A 21,555-nucleotide genomic window follows, 5' to 3' on the forward strand; every position below is an offset into this window, starting at 1 on the left:
CATAAAGTAAAATATCTGTATTTTGTTTAGATGCTCTTTATCAAATTGGGGATGAAAAGACTGGGAGAAAGTATTTGCAAAGCACATATCAGACAAATAACTAGTAAAAAAACATTCAACACTCAACAGTTGAAAACAACCAAAATTAGAACACAAACAAAACATAACAAGATGCATTTCACTGAAGAGGATATACAGATGGCAAGTAAGCATGTGAAAAGATGTTAAACATTGGTGTCCATTAGGGAAATGCAAAATAAAGTCAAAATAAGATATTACTACAGAACTTTCAGAAGGGCTACAATGAAAACACCAAATGCTGGTAAGAATGGGGAAAAAGTACATCACTCACACATAGCTGATGGAGATATAAAATGGTATGGCCATTCAGGAAAAACAGTTTGGCAGTTTTATAAGAAACTAAACATGCAGCTGTCCTGTGAAATACTTGGACATTTATCCCAGAGAAATCAAAACTTAAAATGTTCACACAAAATCCTATACACAAATATGTATAGAAGCTTATTCGTAATAGCCCAAAACTACAAGCCATCCAGAAAATGGGTGAAGGAACATTACTCAGCAATTAAAAGGCATGAACTATTAGACACACAACAATGTGGATGACTCTCCAGAGATTAGGGAATGCAAAAAGTCTATCTCAAAAGCCTGTGTACTCTATGATTCCATTTCTATAATATTCTTAAAATAGCAAAATTATAGAAATGGAGAAAAATTAGTGTTTTCCAGAGGTTAAGGCAATGGTGAGGGCAGGCTGGAAGAGGATGTGCTTATAAAACAGCAAGATGAAGGATTCTTGTCGTAATCAAATTATTCTGTATTTTGACTATATTATTAATATCCTGGTTGTGAGTGGTACTATAGTTTTGCAATATATTATCATTAGAATAACCTAGACAAAGGATACACAAGGTCTCTCTATATTATTTCTTACAGCTGAATATAAATCTAAATTATCTGAAAATAAAGTTTACTTTAAATATCTGAAAATAAAGTATGGCCTATTTGGACCAAACCTTTTATCTTATTTTAAGTAAATGTAGGCCAAAAAGAATTAGTTTCTTTCCCAGAGTGACAAGCTAGATAGAAACAGAATTTGAACTTAGAGGAAGGCCTGCCTTAGCATACTACAAAACAGGAGTTCACTTTATTGGTATTATCATGTTGTATTATTTACATTTGATATTTATGCAACTACTACAGTCATCTTATTAAATTACAAAAATACAACTAGAACAGAGAATTTATTGTGATATGGCTGATTTTTATTATAAATTAAATACAACTGCTGTCAACTATTTAACCATTATTTTGATTTTCTTCATATTTCACAATTTCATTTCCAAATGTTAATAAATATACCTTATTTGATGAATGCTACTTTTAATATGATTCAAAGAGTAGCCCAAATTATCCAATCAAATTATCACACATACATTTTTTTTTTTTTTTGAGACGGAGTCTCGCTCTGCCGCCCAGGCTGGAGTGCTGTGGCCGGATCTCAGCTCACTGCAAACTCCGCCTCCCGGGTTCACGCCATTCTCCTGCCTCAGCCTCCCGAGTAGCTGGGACTACAGGCGACCGCCACCTCGCCCGGCTAATTTTTTGTATTTTTTAGTAGAGACGGGGTTTCACCGGGTTAGCCAGGATGGTCTCGATCTCCTGACCTCGTGATCCGCCCGTCTCGGCCTCCCAAAGTGCTGAGATTACAGGCTTGAGCCACCGCGCCCGGCCACACGTTTTTTAATGATGTGAAAGGAACTGTAAAATAAGGCAAAGTTTAAAACTTCATTTTTACATCTTAATTAATTCTCTGTAAAAAGGGTTCATTGTCAAAAGAATCATACATTATTAGTACTAAAAGGAATCATTGCATCCAGTCTTTTTACAAGATCTGTTTGGGAGAATGTGTTTACTACATATTCTTATTATAGGTATATTTCACATTTGCCTTGTATTAATAATTTTTGAATCACATTTGTTAAAATTAAAAATGGTTGTTTTTTATATTTCGTTACATGATTGAGGGAGAGCTGATTTTCTTAGATTAGCCATCCAACTTAATGTAATTAGTTTAAAATTAGGATCTGGAAGCTTATTGTTGCTGAGTTTTTGCCTCCAATACTAGTTTTCATGTTTCCGTTTCATGAAATACTATAATCTACATACCAAGTCCCTGAGTTTAAAAACTCCGAAGAATTGGCTTATTATGACAGCCAGCAGGAGTGACCAGCTATACACTGGAAAACTAATTTTTCAGTTAATTGTCTGAGGTTCTTTTGTATGTGATTTTGTAAGACAAACTTTCTTTTATTTGAACAAACTTACGGAGTAAATGTGAAACTTTTTTACATGGATATAATGCGCAGTGATCAAGTCAAGGCATTTAGGGAGGACATCACCTGAGTACAACACATTTATATTAACTATAGTCACCTTACTCTACTACCAAACATTGAATTTATTCCTTCTCTCTAACTGTATGTTTGTACCCATTAACCCACTTCTCTTCATCCTCCTTTTCCCACTTACTCTTCTCAGGCTCTGTTATCCATCTTTGTACTCTGTACCTCCATGTGATCAAATACTTTACTTTCACATGTAAATAAGAACACGCAATATTTGTCTTTTTGTGCCTTGCTTATTTCACTTAAAATAATGACCTCCAGTTCCATCCATGTTGCTTCGAATGATATGATATCATTACTTTTATGGCCAAACAATGTTTCATTGTGCATGTATACAACACATTTTCTTTATCCATTTATCCACTGGCAGACATTTAGGTTGATGCCATGTGTTTGCTATTGTGAGTAGTGCTGAAATAAACATCTGACTGCAGGAATCCCTTTGATATATTGATTTCTTTTCCTTTGGGTGGATACCCAGTAGTGGAGCTGCTGGAACAAACGATAAATATATTTTCAGGGTTTTTTTTTTTTTTTTTTTTGAAATCTTCATAGTGTTTTCCATAGTAGCTTTAGTAGTTTACATTTCCACCAACAGTGCATAAAAGTTCCTTTTTCTCCGCATCCTCGCTAACCTCTGTTATCTTTTGTCTTTTTGATAATAGCCATTCTGACTAGGGTAAGATGATAACATTGTGATTTTGATTTGCATTCCGTAATGATTATGATATTGAGCATATTTTAATATACTTGTTGACTGAAGGTGTGTCTTCCTGTGGGAAATGTCTATTCATGCACTTTTTTTTTTTTTTAAATGGGGACATTTTTTTTTCCCCTAAGTTGTTTGAGTTCCTTATATGATCTGGAAGTTAGTCCTCTGTCAGATGAATAATCTGAAAATATTTTCTCCAGTTCAGAAGTTGTTTCTTCATTCTGTTGATTGTTAATTTTTCTGTGCAGATACTTTTTAGTGTAATTAAGTACCATTTGTCTATTTTTGTTTGTGTTGCCAGTACTTTTGAGATCTTAGTCATAAATTCTCTGCCTAGTCCAATGTTCAGTAGTTTTCCTTAGATTTTCTTTTAATATTTTTACAGTTCCAGATATTACGTTTACATTTTTAGGCCACTTTGAGTTGATTTTTGTATGTTGTGAGAGAGAGTGGTCCAGTTTCATTCTCCATGTGGCTATTCAATTTTCCCAGAACCATTAATTGAAGAGGATGTTCTTTCTCTAGTGTAAGTTCTTTTTGGCTTTGTCAAAGCTCAGTTGACTGTAAATATGTGGTTTTATTTCTGAGTTCTTTATTCTATTCCATTAGTCTGTGTCTGTTTTTATACCAATACCATACTGCTTTGGTTACTGCTACCCTGTAGTATATTTTGAAGTCAGGTAATGTGATGCCTCCAGCTTGTCTCTTTTTGCTCAGAATTGCTTTAAGCTTGCCATTTCTTATTCTGTGACGAATGATGTCAGTATTTTGATAGGCATTGCATTGAGTCTGCAGGTTGCTTTGGATGGTAGAGTCATTTAAATGATACTATTTCTTAGGATCCATGAATGTAGGATATTTTTCTATTTGTGTCATTGTTTCTTTTATGAGTGTTTTGTAGCTCTCCTTATAGAGAACTTTTACCTCCTTGGTTAAATTTATTCATATATATTTATTCCTATATATATATGTATATGTATTTATCTCTCTCTCTATATATATGCATGTGTATACATATTGCACTGTTGTAACTGAGATTGCTGTCTTGATTTCCTTCTCAGCTACATCATTGGTGTACAGAAATGCTCCTGATTTTTGTACCTTAATTTTGTATCCTCCATCTTACTAAATTCATATATCAAATCTAAGAATTTTTTTATGGAGCAATTAGGTTTTTCTAGATATAAGATCATATCAGCAAACTGGGTTAATTTGACTTCGTCTTTTCCAACTTGGATGCCTTTTATTTCTTTCTTATGTTTGATTGCCCTGGGTAGACTTCCAGTACTGTGTTGAATAGGAGTGATGAAGGTAGGCATTCTTGTCTTGTTCCAGTTCTTAGAGGACAGGCTTTCAACATTTCCTCCTTCAGTGTGACATTAGGTGTGGGTTTGTTATTTCACGGTATGTTTCTTCTATGCCTAGTTTGTTGAGAGATTTTTATCAAGAAGGAATGTTGAACTTTATCAAATTCTTTTCTGTGCCTATTGAGATGATTATTTTTTGTCCTTCATTCCATTAATTTCAGTTACCACCTTTATTGATTTGTATATGTTGAACCATCCATGCATCTCTGGTATAAATCCCACTTAATCATGGTGTATTATATTTTTGTGTGCTGTTGAATTGAGTTAGCTAGCATTCTGTTGAGGATTTTGTTTCTATGTTCATCAGTAATATTGACCAGTAGTTTTGTTTTTGTTTTTGTTGTTGTACCCTTCTCTGGTTTTGTTATCAAGGTGATCTTGGCCTTATAGAATGAGTTAAGAAGAACCCTGTTCTTCAATGTTTTGGAATAGTTTCAGGATTGGTATTAGTTCTTTGTATATTTGGTAGAATTTTGTTGTGAATCCATCTGGTCCTGAGCTTTTCTTTGTTGAGACAGATTTTATTACTGATTCAATATTGCTACTCATATTGGCCTGTCCAGGTTTTTTATTTCTTCCTGATTCACTTTTGTTAGGTTGCATATTTCCAGGAACTTACACATTTACTCTAGATTGTTCAGATTGTTCAGTTTGTCAGCATGTAGTTGTTTATAGCAGTCTTTGGTGATCTTTGTATTTCTGTGGTCAGTTGTTAAATTTCCTTTTTCGTTCTAATTTAGTTTATTCGGATCTTTTCTGTTCCTGGTTAGCCTACTTAATGATTTCTCAATTTTACTTATTTCAAAGAACCAATTTTTTGTTTCTTTGATCTTGTGTAGTTTTTTAGTCTCTATTTCATTTAGTTCTGCTCTGATCTTTTTAATTTATTTTATAATGTTAATTTTGGGTTGGTTTGTTCTGACTTTTCTAGTTCCTTAAGATGTGTTGTTAAGTTGTTAACGTGTTATCTTTCTACAGGAATTTTTTGATACAGGATTTTATTGCTATAAACATTCCTCTTCGTACTGCTTTTACTGTATCTCACAGGTTTTAGTTTGTTTCCATTTTCATTTGTTTCAAGAATTTTTTTTATTTCCATCTGAATTTCTTTGTCAACCCAATGGTCATTCAGGAGCATGTTGTTTAATTTTTATGTATTTGTATATTTTCCAAAGTTCTTGTTAGTATTGATTTATTTTTATTCCATTGTGGTCTGAGGGAATAGTAGAAATTATTATCATTTTTTTATTTGTTGAGGCTTGTTTTATGGCCTAATATATGGGCTATACTGGGAAATGTTCTATGTGCTAATGAAAAGAATCTTCTGCAGTTTTTGGATAGAATATTCTATAAATGTGTATTAGGTCAATTTGGTCCATAGTACAGTTTAAATTTGGGGGGTTTCGTTGTCTGTCTAGATGATCTATCTAGTACTGACAATGGGATTTTGGACTCCCCCACTATTATTGTATTGCAGTCTATCTCTCTCTTTAGATCTAGAAATATTTACTTTATGGATCTTTGTGCTCCAATATTGGGTGCATATATATTTAGATTTTTTTAGAATTGTTATATCCTCTCACTGGATGTATTCCTTTATCATTATATAATGACCTTTTCCATCTTTTTAGAACTGTTTTTGGCTTAAAGCCTATTTTATCTAGGTATAGCTATTTCTGCTTGCTTTTGGTTTTCATCTGTGTAGAATATCTTTTTCTGTCTCTTTACTTTTAGTCTATATGTGCCTATACTGGTAAGGTGAGTTTCTAGAAGGGAGCATATATTTGGATCATTTTAAACATCAATTCATTCATACTGTATATTTATGTAGAAAACTTAATCCATTTACAGTCAGTGTTATTATTGCTAGGTAAGGCTTTGTTCCTGTCATATTGTTAATTGTTTTCTGGTTGTTTTATATATGACTTTCTTCTGTTATTGTTCATCTTTGTTGTTTTGGTAGATGTCTGTAGTGGTACACTTTGAGTCTTTTATCTTTTTCCTTTGTGTTATTTCTTTACCAATGAGTTTTATACTTTCATGTGTTTTCCTGATGGTAAAACTTGTCCATTTGTTTCCAGGTTTAAGACTTCATTGAGCAATTCATATAAGACCAGTCTAGTTGTAACAAATTCCCTCAGTATTTACTTGTCTGAGAAAGACTTTATTTCTTCTTCATTTAGAAAGGAGAATATTGCTGGATATCATGTTCTTTTTTTTTTTCGTTTAGCACTTTGAATATTTTAGCCCATTCTCTTCTAGTCTGTAATGTTTTTGCTGAGCAATTCACTGTTAGGCTGATATGATTTCCTTTATAGGTGACTAGACGCTTTCCTCTTGCTGTTTTTAGAAGTCTTTATCTTTGACTTTAGATAGTCTGAGTATAATGTGCCATAGTGACTGCATTTTTGCTTTGTATCTGCTTGGCGATCATTGATCTTTCAGTAAGTGGATATTTATATCTCCTGCTAGACTTAAAGAGATTTCATCTAGGCTGGGTGTGGTGGCTCACAATTGTAATCTCAGCACTTTGGAAGGCCAAGGAAGGTGGATAATGAGGTCAGGAGTTTGAGACCAGTCTGGTCAATATGGTGAAACCCCATCTCTACTAAAAGTACAAAAACTAGCCAGGCACAGTTGCATGCACCTGTAATCCCAGCTACTTGGGAGGCTGAGGCAGAAGAATTGCTTGAACTCGGGAGACAGAGGTTGCGGTGAGCTAAGATTGAACCACTGCACCCCATCCTGGGCAACAGAACGATACTCCATCTCAAAAAAAAAAGAAAAAGAAAAGAAAGGTTTCATCTATTTCATGAAATGGGTTTTCTAATCCCTTTGTGCTTTCTTCACCCTTGGGGACACTGATAATTTGTATTTTCAGTAACTTTAAGGTGTCACAAATGGCATGAAGGCTTTCCTCATTCTTTTCTATTATTTTTATCTTTATATTTGTCTGTCTGAATTATTTCAAAAGATCTGTGGATTTGAGACTTTTTTTTCTTCCACTTGATCTAGTCTATTGTCAAGTTATCATTGTGTTTCTCCTCAATGAGTTCTTAAGTTCTAGAATTTCTCTTTTGTTCTTCTAAAATATATCTATCTCTTTGGTATTTTTCTCATTCATATACTGATTTGTTTTCTGATTTCTTTTATTGTTTTTCAGGTTTCTCTTGTATCTCACTGAGCTTCTTTCAAATCAGTATCTTCAATTCTTTGTCTGGGATTTTGAGAATTTCTTTTTTATTAAGATCTACTGGAGATCTTAATTTACTGGAGAATTATTATGTTTCTTTCAAGGTGTCAAATTTCCTTGATTTTTATGTTTCCTGTGTCCTTATGTTTATATCTGCACATTTGTATAAAAGTCACTTCTTCCTGTTTTGAATTTACTTTTGTGGGGAGGAAATTTTCCTGAAAATGAATCTATGCTGTTGCTTGAGTAGGGCACTTTGACTTTGATTTTGGTTGTATACAGCAATGTAATCTCTAAATGATTTATTTTGCTCTTATATTACTCTATTCTCACATTGCTATAAAGGAATACCTGAGACTGTGTAATAGTCTGCTGGCATCTGCTTAGCTTTTGGGGAAGCCTCAGGAAACTTACAATCATGGCAGAATGTGAAGCGTGAGCAGGCATGGCTTCCACGGCAGGAGCAGTAGCAGGAGGGTTGGCGGGGAAGATGCTACACATTTTTAAATGACCAGATCTCATGAGAACTCACTCACTATGGTGAGAACAGCACCATGCGGATGTTGCTAAACCACTCATTAAAAATCTACCACCACGTTGCAATCACCTACCACCAGGCCCCATCTCCCAACAATGGAGATTACAGTTTGACATGAGATTTAGTAGGGACAGAGATCCAAACCATATCTTTCTGCATCTGGCCCCCCAAATCTCATATCCTTCTCATACTGCAAAATACAATCATACCTTTCCAACAGTCCCCAAAGTATTAACTTGTTTCGGCATTAACCCAAAAGTCCAAAGTCTAAAATCTCATCTGAGACAAGGGAAGTCCCGTTCACTTATGAGCCTGCAAAATCAAAAGCAAGTTAATTAATTCCAACATACAATGGGAGTACAAGTACTGGGTAAACATTCCCATTCCAAAAGGGAGAAATTGGCCAAGGAAAGGAGATACAGGTCTCATGCAATCCCAAAATCCAGCAGGGCAGTCATTACATCTTGAAGCTCCAAAAGAATCTTCTTTGACTCCATATCCCATATGCAGGGCCTACTGGTTTGAGAGGTGGGCTCCCAAGGTCTTGGGCAACTCTGCCCCTGTGGCTTTGCGGGGTTCAGCCCTAATGGCTACTATCATGTGCTGGTGTTAAGTTCTTGTGACTTTTCAAGCACAGGGTGCAAACTCTCAGTGCATCCACCATTCTGGGGTCTGAAAGATGGTGGCCCTTTTCTCACAGCTCCACTTGGCAGTTCCCCAATGGGGAGTCTGTGTGGGGTGTCTAATGAGGGCTCCAATCTTGCAGCAAGGCTCACCTCTTACACTCTGTGCATCTACAGGCTTAACACCACATGGAAACTGCCAAAGCTTATGACTTGTACCCTCTGAAGCAGTAACCTGTGCTTTTTACCTGAGCCTCTTTGAGCCATAGTTGGAACTGGAGTGTCTGGGAAACAGGGAATAGTGTTGTGAGACTGTGGAGGGCAGTGGGGACTTGGCCCTGGCCCGTGAAACTGTTCTTCCCTCTTAGGAAGCCTGCAATAGGAGGTTATGCCACAGAGGTCTCTGAAATTACCTTAAGTCCTTTCCCCCATTGTCTTGTCTGTTAGTGCTTGGCTCCTTTTCACTTGTGAAAATTTCTGCAGCTTGCTTGAATTCCTCCCCTGAAAATGGGCTCCTCTTTTCTACCACATGGCCAGTGATGTGGTTTGGCTGTGTCCCCACCTAAATCTCATCTTGAATTGTACTCCCATAATACCTATATGTTGTAGACGGGACCCAGTGGGAGATAATTTGAATCATGGGTACAGTTTCCCCCATACTATTCTCATGGTAGTGAATAAGTCTCATGAAATCTGATGGTCTTATTAGGAGTTTCTGCTTTTGCATCTTTCTCGTTTTCTCTTGCCGCTGCCATGTAAGAAGTGCTTTTTGCCCCCTGCCATGATTCTGAGACCTCCACAGCCATGGGGAACTGTAAGTCCAATTAAACCTCTTTTTCTTCCCAGTCTCAGGTATGTCATTTTCAGCAGCATGAAAACAGACTAATACAGTAAATTGGTACCAGTAGAGTGCGGTGTTGCTGAAAAGATATCCAAAAATGCGGAAGCAGCTTTGGAACTGGGTAACAGGCAGAGGTTGCAACAGTTTGGAGGGTGCAGAAGAAGACAGGGAAATTTGGGAAAGTTTAGAACTTCCTGGAGACTTGTTTGACCAAAAGCCTGAATGTGATATGGACAATAAGGTCCAGGTTGAGGTGGTCTCAGATGGAGATGAAGAACTTATTGGAAACTGAAGCAGAGGTGACTCTTGTTATGTTTTAGCAAAGAGAATGGCAGTATGTTGCTTCTGCATTCAAGATTTGCAGAAGTTTGAACTTGAGAGAGATAATTTAGGATATCTGGCGGAAGAAATTTCTAAGCATCAAAGCATTCAAGAAGTGACCTGGGTGCTGTTAAAGGCATTCAGTTTTATAAGGAAAGCAGAGCATAAAAGTTCAGAAAATTTGCAACCTGACAATGTGATAGAAAAGAAAAACCCATTTTTTGAGGAGATATTCAAGCTGCTACAGAAATTTGCATAGGTAATGAGGCGCCAAATGTTAATCCCCAAGACAATGGAAAAATGTCTCCAGGGCATGTCAGAGGTCTTCACAGCAATCCCTCCCATCACAGGCCCTGAGACCTAGGAGAAAATGGTTTCCTGGGCCAGGCCCAGGGTCCCTGTGCTGTGTGCACCCTAGGGAGTTGGTGCCCTGCATCCAAGTTACTTCAGCCATGGCTAAAAAGGGGCAAGGGTAGAGCTCAGGCTATGGCTTCAGAGAGTGCAAGTCCCAAGCCTTGGCTTCCATGTAGTGTTGAGCCTGCAAGTGCACAGAAGTCAATAATTGGGGTTTGAGAACCTCTACCTAGATTTCAGAAGATGTATGGAAACACCTGGATGCCCAGGCAGAATTATGCCACAGGGGTGGGGCACTCATGGAGAACCTTTGCTAGGGCAGTGTGGAGGGGAAATGTGGGGTCAGAGCACCCATACAGAGTCCCCACTGGGGCACTGCCTAGGGGAGCTGTGAGAAGAGGCCCACTTGCTTTTGATTTTACAGGCTCATAGGCAGAAGGGACTAGTATTGTCTCAGATGAGACTTTGAACTATGGACTTTTGGGTTAATGCTTAAATGAGTTAAGGCTTTGGGGGACTGTTGGAAAGGCATGATTAGTTTTGAAATGTGAGGACATGAGATTTGGAGAGGCCAGGGGTAGAATGATATGGTTTGACTCCGTGTCCCCACCCAAATCTCATCTTGAATTGCAGCTCCCATAATTGCCACATGTTGTGGGAGGAACCTGGTGGAGATAATTTAAATCATCGGGGCAGTTTCCCGCATACTGTTCTCATGGTAGTGAATAAGTCTCATGAGATCTGATAGTTTTATCAGGGGTTTTCACCGTTGCGTCTTCCTCCTTTTATCTGGCCACTGCCACGTAAAAAGAGCCTTTTGCTTCCTGCCATGATTCTGGGTATGTCTTTATCAGCAGCATGAAAATGGACTAATATAGCCAGGCTGCAAATTTTCTAAACTTTTATGCTCTACTTTCCCTTTAAACATAAGTTCCGACTTTAGGTAATTTCTTTGCTTATGCATATGAGTGTAGCTTGTTAGAAGCAGCCAAGTCAAACCTTGAATGCTTTGTTGCTTAGAAATGTCTTCCTCCAGATACCCTAAATCATCATTCTCAAATTGAAAGTTCCACCTAGGCAGGGGCACAATGCAGCTAAGTTATTTGCTAAGGCGTAACAAAAGTGACCTTACCTCCAGTTCCCAATAAGTTCTTCATTTATATCTGAGACCTCCTCAGGTTGGACTTCAATGTCTACATCACTATCTACATTTTGGTCACAACCATTTAACCAGTCTCTAGAAAATTCCAAACTTTCCTTCATTTTCCCATCTTCTGAGCCCTTTAAAGTCTTCCAACCTCAGCCTGTTACCCAGTTCCAAAGTCACTTCCACATGTTCAGGTAGTTTTATAGCAATGCCCCAGTCTTCAGTACCAGTTTTCTGTATTAGTATGTTCTCACATTGCTATAAAAATATACCTAAGATGGGGTAATTTATAAAGAGAGAAGTTTAATTGGTTCACAGTTCTACAGGCTGTACAGGAAGCATGGTGCTGGCCTCTACACAGCTTCTGTTGATGCCTCAAGAAACTTACCATCATGACAGAAGGCAAAGCAGGTGCAGGCATGGCTTACATGGCAAGAGCAGGATGGAAGGTAGTGAGGAGGTGCTGCATACTTTTAAGTGACCAGATCTCATGAGAACCTACTCACTATTATGAGAACAGCACCAAACAGATGGTGCTAAACCATTTATGAGAAATTCACCCCCATGATCCAATCACCTCCCACCAGGTCCCACCTCCAGTACTGGAGATTACAATTTGATATGAGATTTCATGGAGACAGAGGTCCAAACCATATCAGCTATAAACAGCATTAGTGAGAGCTGCCATTTCCTTGGAAGGTTAGTGTGCAGATATTAGGGGAGGTTGTGGTGAATTTGTGCTGGGGACTGGAATGTTAAGCATATCACTGTTTAAGCCCCAGTCGTGGCAACAGTGGGCTGATCATACCTATCTTTATTCTCTAGGCTGATATATACAGGCAGTGGTATTGATGGTTACCAGTGGACCAATTCTTGGGCCTCTAGCTGGCTTGCTTGGATGCCAGTCGTGGCCACAGTGGACTGAGCAGGTGGACAAGTTCTTGGTCCCCTAAGCAGGCACTGTGGTATGGGTTATGGTAGTATCAGTGACAGGAAAATTATCTGCATCCTGGGTACTGTATGTTGATGTTGGCAGTGGCTATGATGGGCTGGGTGAGCCAGTCTTCAGGCCCTCAGGTGCGAGTTAAGGTAGTAGCATCCAGGAGTTTAGAGTTTAGGACCAACCTCATGCCTCTGGGAGGTGCACTCAAGTGCCCAATGTGGTGGATTGCGTTGGGTAATCCACAGGACCCTGGGCTAAGTCCTGGAGTCTGTGCTGGGCAGGCTTGTGCTCAGATCCCCCAGTGGTGACAGTAGTCGCTAGCTGTAGTGGGCAGGGGCAGGACAATTCTCAGGTCCCTGGCAGAATGCATGAGTGAGGGGCAGTAGTAGCCACGCTGAAGCCCCAGCATTGCAGAAGTTGGCATTGGCCTTGGTAGTCACATCTTGGGCTGGGGTGTGGGGAATGTGCATCCTTCTCATGGCCCAGTCCTGTTGCACTTGCCTTCAGCCCTGGCAGTGGTAGTCCTTTCCTAGGTTGTACCTCAGCCCCAGCTACAGGAGCCCCTACTCAGCTTGTGACTAAGTTTCAGTGGCAACTTGCACCCCACTCACATCCCATTCTCAGTCTCCGTGGCACTTGTGTTCTATCCGGCAGCTACAGCCAATGCCTTGCTTGTTTCTCAGCCCCATCCATGGGAACTTATTCCCAGGTCATGTCCTAGTCCCAGCAGCAACAGCCCAAGTTTCCCTAATGCCTCAGCCTCAGCACTTCTGGGCCCCAGGACAGTGTGCAATCTACTTAGGGCTAGGATTCAAACTGGCATCTTGCTGTAGCTGCTTAGGTCTCAGAAATGTTGTGGGACCTAGTGCAAGCTCCCTTATGGGAGCAGTTCTATCACATGGTCTACCAACAGCTCCATATTTTAGTTTCAGGAGTTGGGAGGGTTGAGGGGCTGTCCCTTTGCCAGGATTGCATGATTCCATGATGGGGATGAGGGCTGCTGGAAGTCTCTCACTCACTCTTTTCCCATGTACGGGAAGTCACTCCTGGCTCCTAGCTGATCTCAACCAAACAGGCTGCCTGTCTTCTTCTTCCTTCCTTGCTTTTGGTGTTTCCTGTCACTTTTCTGTTGAATTTCAGTGTTTGGTCTTGGATTATATATTCAAAATGTGATTAAAGTGCCAAGATTTATTTATGAAATGACATTAGTTTCTTAAAAAATGAAACAGAAAATCTGGCAGTTTTATTTGGCAAAAAGGCAAATCTACAATTATAGTTGTACATTTTAATGCTTTTCTCAGCAATTGACAGAACAAGTAGAAAAGAAATCAATAAAGGTACCCCCCCAAAAACAACCCCCAATATCATCCACTACTTTAACAGCATGAATAGAATCCTATCCCAAGCAACAGAGTGTACTTCCCTTTTGAATGCACATGGAATGTTTACAGAGGTACACTATATGCTGGGCCATATTAGGGGACTCAATAAGTTTGAAAATGGAAAATATCACAGCATATATTGTCTAATTACAAATATATGGAACTAAATATTTGGCCCACATATTTAAAGTTAAATATTTTGTACAAATATTTACAATTAAAATATCCTTTATGTAACTCTAGCTAAAAGAAAAATTACAGGGGAATTAAATTATTCCTTAATTGTAAAATACAATGTATCAACATTTTTAAAAGATAAAGCTGCTGAGAGGCAAATTCATAGCTTTCAATCTTTATATAAGAAAATATAAAAAAGTTAAAATTAATCATTTTAGTCCTGACATTATAAAGTTAAATGAAAACAAGAAAAACAAACCAAAATTAAAGTAGAAGGTTATGAAATGCTAGAATGGAATCAATGACATTGAAATTGAACAAACAATAAAGAAAATTAACAAGGCCAAAAATTCGTTCTTCATTAAGAATGAAATTAACAATCTCTAAAAAGTTTCATCAAGGACAAAAGTGACAGAAAACACAAATTGCCAATACTAGAAATAGTGGCTGCAGATCCTATATTCTTTATAAGGATACAAAGATAAATATTATATAACTATTATACCAGTAAATTTGGTAAATAATATAAAATTGATGAATATCTTGAAACTCAATTTACCAAATTGACACGGAGAAGAAATAGAAATCTAGAATATATAAAATGAATATGAAATTAATTAAATATATTTATTTATAAATGTAAACTTTATATTTATTTTTTAAAAAAGACTTTGGAACTAGATATTTGCCCACATATTTGGATTAAATACTTTGGTCCAAATATTGTGACAAAACTTTTTTTGACAAGTTGAAGATACCAAGGCCAGATAGTTTTCAATATTAAAATTTGTAAAACATTTCTTTTAAAATACCAGTTATACATAAACCTTTTCAGAATTAAGAGAATAAAGTAACACTTCTAATCATTTTATGAAGCCAGTGTTTCCCTGATTGAAAACATAACAAAGACCTTACAAAAAATGAAAATTATATTCCAGTGTTTCTTATGATATAGACTTAACACTCGTTTACATAATAATTCCAAATCAAGTCCAGCAATATATAAAATATAAAAGAGATAATACATTATTACCAGGTGAGGTTTATCCCAGGAATTCAAGTTTGGTTTAACATATGAGAAGTCAATCAACATAATACAACATCTTAGCAGAATAATAACACCATAATTTCAGCAAATACAGAAAAGCCACTGGACAAAATTCAACGCATTGCTGCTAAATTTATAACACGCTAGGAATAGAAGAGACTTTTTTTTTCTGATAAAAACTTCAAAAGTTCTACAGGTAACATCATAATCAATGGTGAATTATTGAATGTTTTCCTTCTAAGACTGGGAACAATGTAAGGATGTCCATTCTTACTACCTATTTAACGTGGTATTAGGTGTCTTAGCTAGTGAATAGATGGGGAGGAAGGGCACAAAGATGGGAAAGAAATAGGAAAAAATTGTCTTTTTTCACAGATATAATATCAACTTTTTTACATAAAAATTGCTGAGAACCTACAACCACTAGATTTATGAAACAAATTTAGCAAAAACAAAGCTTACAAGTCAATGTACAAAATTAAATTATGCCTGTCTACTAGCAAAAGAAAGAAAGAAAATGTATTTACTCTAGCATCAGGAAACATGAAATAATGAGAATTTTAAAAATATGCAAGGACTCCATACTGAAATCTTCAAAGTATTGATGTAAGTAAAAAAGACCTAAAGTAATAGAAGAAAGATACCATATTTATGGATTGAAAGGCTCAGTTTAATTGTGGTCAATTCTACCAAATTTATCGATCCATGGTTTCAATACAATTCTGATTAAAATCACAATGGGATTCTTAGTAAAAATTGCAAAGTTACTTCTAATAAGGTATATAAATGACCTAGAGTGAAAACAAATTAATTTTGAGAGAGAAGCCCAAAATCTGGGGAAGCACACCTGATGTCAGAACTTACCTTAAACTCTTATCAAGTCAGGGTGGTATTAATGTAATAATAAGTAATAAATGAACTGTATTGCAGAGTTTAAAAATATCCATACATACATGGTTAATTTTTTTTTCCACAAATGTGACAAAAAAATTCAATGGAAAAAAGGAAGTCTTTTTGACAAATGGTGTTGAAATAACTAGCTAAATATATGGAAAAAAATTATGAAAATTATCTTCTACTTATGGTACATAAAACTAGTTGAGATGGATCATAGACATAAAAGTAGAAGCTTTTATAATCTTGTATGTAACTTTCATTAAAAAACATAGAATGTCATTATGAACTTTGGATGAATAGTGATTTCCTAGAAATGACCCCAAAAGCACTACACATGAACAAAAAAAGAATACAATGGACTTTATCAAAAATAAAACATTGTCTGTTAATCTATAAACACTATCAGCAAACTGAAAAAGCAAGTGGCTATTTTCCCAATACATGTATCTGAAAAGGATCTGTATCCAGACTATATAAAAAACTCCTAAAAGTCACTAATAAAAGACAAAACACCTAATAAAAGTGGGCAGTAGACTTCTACAGGAAGTTAGTTTATTAAAGAGAGCATAAAAAAGGCAATGAACACATGAAACTGGGCTAATATTATTATTCAACAGGGAAATATAAATTTAAAACACATTAATATAGCATCACTCATCCAGTATATTGTCTCAAATGAAAAAGACTGTCAATATCTGTTGTTTCTGAGAATGTGACATAACGAAAAGTCTCTTACTGCTGGTGGAAATTCAAAATGATATTACTTTGGAAAACAGTTGCACAGTTTCTTATAATGTTAAAGGTAGACCTCCTATGATTTAACAATTACATTCTAGGTATTTACTAAGACACAAGAAAACATATGTCTACAAAAAGATCTTAGAAGAATGTTTGTGGTAGTTTTCATGTCTAATAACTAAGAACTGACAAAACCATGAATGTCCATCAGTAGTACAATGGATAAATCACTTGTGGTATATCAGCAGCACATGCTAATCAGCAACAAAACCAATGTGTTGTTGATATGTACAACACGTATGAAACTCAACAACTTTAAGTTAACAGAAGAATACAGACACAAAAGAATACATATTATATAGTCTGTTTTTATAGATATCAAGGACAGGCAAAGCTGATTTATAATGATAAAAATTGGAGAATGGTCACCCATAATAGATGGGATTTGACTGAAAGTAGGCATAAGAGACATTCTGGCAGGCTAGAAATATTATTTATTTTTAATAAGTTGGGGATTATGTATCTTATATGATTTATAAATTTATTATGATCTGTGCATTTCATTGTATATAAATTTTACCCCCTACCCCCAAAAATGTGATGGTTGGAGAGTCAGAAATCTGGATTTAAATTTTATTTTCTCCACTCACTAGCTTTAGGCAAGTTATATAACTTCACAAAATTGCAGTTTCATCATATGTATTGTGGGGTAATAATAATCCTTACTACAGAGCCATAATGAGAATCAAGTAAAATAATATATGCAGAATATTTACTAGACAGCTAAGTGCCTAATAAGGATGTTATTATAAAATGTGAACATGGTTTTTTAAAGTTATTAATATAAATAAATAAATAAGAGGAGGCCAAATGTCATTAATGACGAATCAACAATGTTACCATTTAAATGATTCTTTATAATGTACAAATTGATTGTTTGAAGATAACATAATGTCTCGTTAAAAGGATACATTGACACTTTGGGAGGCCAAGGCGGGTGGATCACCTGTGGACAGGAGTTCGAGACCAGCCTGGCCAACATAGTGAAACCCCGCCTCTACTAAAAATACAAAAATTAGCTGGGTGTGGTGGCACGTCCCAGCAACTCAGGAGGCTGAGACAGGAGAATTTCTTGAACCCAGAGGGTGGAGGTTGCAGTCTGACCCGAGATCGCGCCACTGCACTCTAGCCTGGGTGGCTGAGTGAGACAACATCTCAAAAAAAAAAAGAAAAGAAAACAAGAAGGATACATCAAAATCATAATTTAGAAGGGAAACAACCTATAATTAAAAATCTACTCATCTGACAAAGGTCTAATATCTAGAATTTACAAGGAACTTTAACATATTTATAAGAAAAAAACAACCTCATCACAAAGTGGGCAAAGGATATGAAGAGACACTTCTCAAAAGAAGACATTTATGTGACCAACAAGCATATGAAAAGAAAACTCAACATCACTGATCATCAGAAAAATGTAAATCAAAACCACAATGAGATACCATCTCACACCAGTCAGAATGGTGATTATTAAAAAGTCAGGAAACAATAGATGCTGGCAAGCCTGTGGAGAAATAGAAACACTTTTACACTGTTGGTGGGAATGTAAATTAGTTCAATCATTGTGGAAGACAGGGTGGCAATTCCTCAAGGATCTAGAACTAGAACTACCATTTGACCCAGAAATCTCATTACTGGGTATATACCCAAAGGAATACAAATCAGTCTACTATAAAGACAAATGCACACGTATGTTTATTGCAGCACTATTTCCAATAGCAAAGACTTGGAACCAACCCAAATGCCCATCAGTGATAGACTGGATTAAGAAAAGGTGGTACATATATCCCATATCCCATGAAATACTATGCAGCCATAAAAAGGAATGAGATCATGTCCTTTGCAGGGACATGGATGAAGCTGGAAGCTGTCATCCTCAGCAAACTAACACAGGAACAGAAAACCGAACACCGAACACTCAGAAGTGGGAGTTGAACAATGAGAACACATAGACACAGAGAGGGGAACAACACACACCAGGGCCCATTAGGGGGTAGGAGGTAAGGGGAGGGAACTTGGAGGATGGGTCAATAGGTGCAGCAAACCACCATGGCACATGTATACCTGTGTAACTAACCTGCACGTTCTGCACATGTATCCCATGTTTTTTTAGAAGAAATTTTTAAAAAGAAGAAAAAAGTCTTTTTATCGTAAAATAAATAGAAACCTATTACCCAAAGATTTGAAATTAGAAACAGAAAACAAATTATTCATAATCCCACAATCTATCCAAACCACTTCTACCACTTTTTAATGTTACAAATAATCTTAATATCTAACACGACCAATTAGTTTAAGTCATTGAACATGCATACATTGGTATCTGTCATTTTCATTTATTTAGTAGTTTTTATTATAGCTCATTGTCGTTTACTTTCCTGTCTTTTTTTCTTTCCTTTCGTAAAACAGTATTCCTTTAAAATATTATGTACATATTTTGCACTTTTTAGTTAACTAGGTTAAATACCATATTTTTTGTCTAAAGCCCTCCTTAAATAATGAACTATAAAAATTCCATTAAATGATAGAAGCTGATTAACAAAGCATGTTTTCATTTTATGTTGATCACAGCAGATAATAAATTATTAGGATTTGTAGTAAAGTTAAAGCATAGCATTTTCAATATATATTACTAGCAGTCTTCTTGTTATCTGAAGGTCTTATAGCATAATTGTGACAACATTAAATCTGACTGAGGCCTTTACCAAAAGTCTTTATAATGTTGATTAAGTAAATAAATCTCTATTTAATATAAGTCTTTACTATGTGCAAGACATTATAAATTCAGTGGAGATATGAATGGAGAAGAAATGAGCTGGTGGACATAAGATATATTTGTGGCAGTTTCTAATCAATAGATCTGAGATTGTAAGTTGTTTACAAGCCCAAATTCAGATGATATATATATATATATTTTGATCACTGGCATTGTGTTTTACCAAAATACAAACTGTTTACCATCGCTTAAAATTGGGAGCTCTCATATAAAACTTCAGATTTCTGACCTCATCTTGTATACATAAGATCTGATAGTTTCAGATTGGAATTGCTCACTTCCACCAGGCAACAGTTAACTGGGACCCAGTAGCAGGTGTGCCATTTAGAGGGCATACCTCAAGTTTTCCAGAGACACCACCTGGCCAGCCTCATTCAGTTACCTGCTTAGGGTTTAACAAACCCACCTCACAAGGAAAAGGAAATAAGTAGCTAAGCAAGAAGAGAAACTGCATTTGGCACTCTGCTTTCATTTAATAGGCACTAAATATTTGAGAAAGAGAGAAAAACTGGTAGGAAAAAATAATACAATAAAAGAGATGAGAATTTTGACAGAAAGAACTCTTGCTTCCAACTTTCTCACTTCAACAGCTGTTCAGTAATGCCCACCCCAAGTGTGCTTGTTTTTTCAATGCTGTGCCTGGGTAGGCATTGAGTTATTATGTTAGCATACTACCTTGCTCATTTACTACATCTCTACTACAAACTGTTGCCCTTTTGAAGTACCTCTTGTGAATGTTTTGCAGTAAGTGCTTATATGAATGTTGTTTTCTCGATTCAAAAAAAGTTTGACATATTATTAAAATGCACATCATTGTTTGATTTTTACACAGGCTGAAGAGATCACTTTAACAATTGGCCAAGCATTTGACCTGGCATACAGGAAATTTCTAGAATCAGGAGGAAAAGATGTTGAAACAAGAAAACAGATCGCAGGGTTACAAAAAAGAGTGAGTAAACTAAGCTTGTTGTTTTACATTTGTGTGATGTAAGTACAGGGAAACTTGCATATCATCAAACAAATTTAGAAGACCTGCCATTAAATTTCCCCCACACTGACTGATTGGAACTCCTTTCACTATGTTCCCATAATTTTTCATTCCTGATCCCCTGCATAGCTTTTTTTTTTTTTTTTTTAACTATTTTATATTGAATTCCCACAAGAACTTAGTGTTCTCATGTGACTTTGCTTCACTTCCTGATGCTTCTCATGGGGATCAGAGCAGCAGAAGCAGCAGATGCTGGGTAAGTGGTTTTTCATGCAGATCAGATTCCTTGGTAATTAAATTATGCCTTTCTCCACTCTTCAAAATCATCATAAGCAAGTTTCACTGTCTTGTGGTTATATTCCAAGATTATGGGTATAGTTTGCACAGTCCAACAAGAAAACACAATGTTGAGATATTAGGAACATAAAATTTGCACACACATACAAACATATTATAAATTTAAGTCTTTCAATGATCTGAAATCCTCCAACATTTCCCAAACTTTATCAAACAGTTTTCCCCCATGCACAACAAAGTACATTAAGGTATTGCATAATATAAATTCCTACTCATAACTGTAGCCGGTATATTCCAAGAAAAAAAAAAACAGAAAGTTATTCAATAATCATTTTCTTTTAGATCCAAGACTTAGAAACAGAAAATATGGAACTTAAAAATAAAGTACAAGATTTGGAAAACCAACTAAGAGTAACTCAAGTATCAACATCTCCAGTGAGTATATTGAATATGTGTATGTTTTCCTTAGAAACAAGATTTTGTGGTGATGAAACATCTCTGTATCACTAGTTCTGCAATATTTCATATAATACTTTGGGATCAGTAATTTCAAAATAAACATGCATAGAGATGAAGGCTGCTAAGCAGTTTAATTTAAAACTTAAAATTACCTAGTTAGTTCAAATCAGAGTTGTTTTCTATGTTGCTGTTTTCCTCTGGGTTTTCTAACGTAATTCAACCTTCGACTTAGTCTTTTTTTTTTTTTTTTTTTTTTTTTTTTTTT

General features: G+C 36.2%; 1 protein-coding gene across 9 annotated transcripts in view; it reads left to right on the forward strand.

Annotated features, from left to right (window-relative positions):
• GULP1 (GULP PTB domain containing engulfment adaptor 1) overlaps positions 1–21,555 on the forward strand; it is a 330,664-nt gene that overhangs the window by 275,797 nt on the left and 33,312 nt on the right. For all 9 annotated transcript variants that reach the window (XM_017865398.1, XM_017865405.1, XM_017865402.1 and 6 more), the window contains 2 exons: positions 20,379–20,495; positions 21,174–21,266. In XM_017865398.1, the coding sequence (XP_017720887.1) occupies positions 20,379–20,495; positions 21,174–21,266 (210 nt within the window). The remainder of the gene's footprint in view (positions 1–20,378; positions 20,496–21,173; positions 21,267–21,555) is intronic.

Source organism: Rhinopithecus bieti, unplaced genomic scaffold (genome assembly GCF_001698545.2).
Source record: "Rhinopithecus bieti isolate Rb0 unplaced genomic scaffold, ASM169854v2 scaffold_2827, whole genome shotgun sequence".
NCBI lineage: Eukaryota > Metazoa > Chordata > Mammalia > Primates > Cercopithecidae > Rhinopithecus > Rhinopithecus bieti.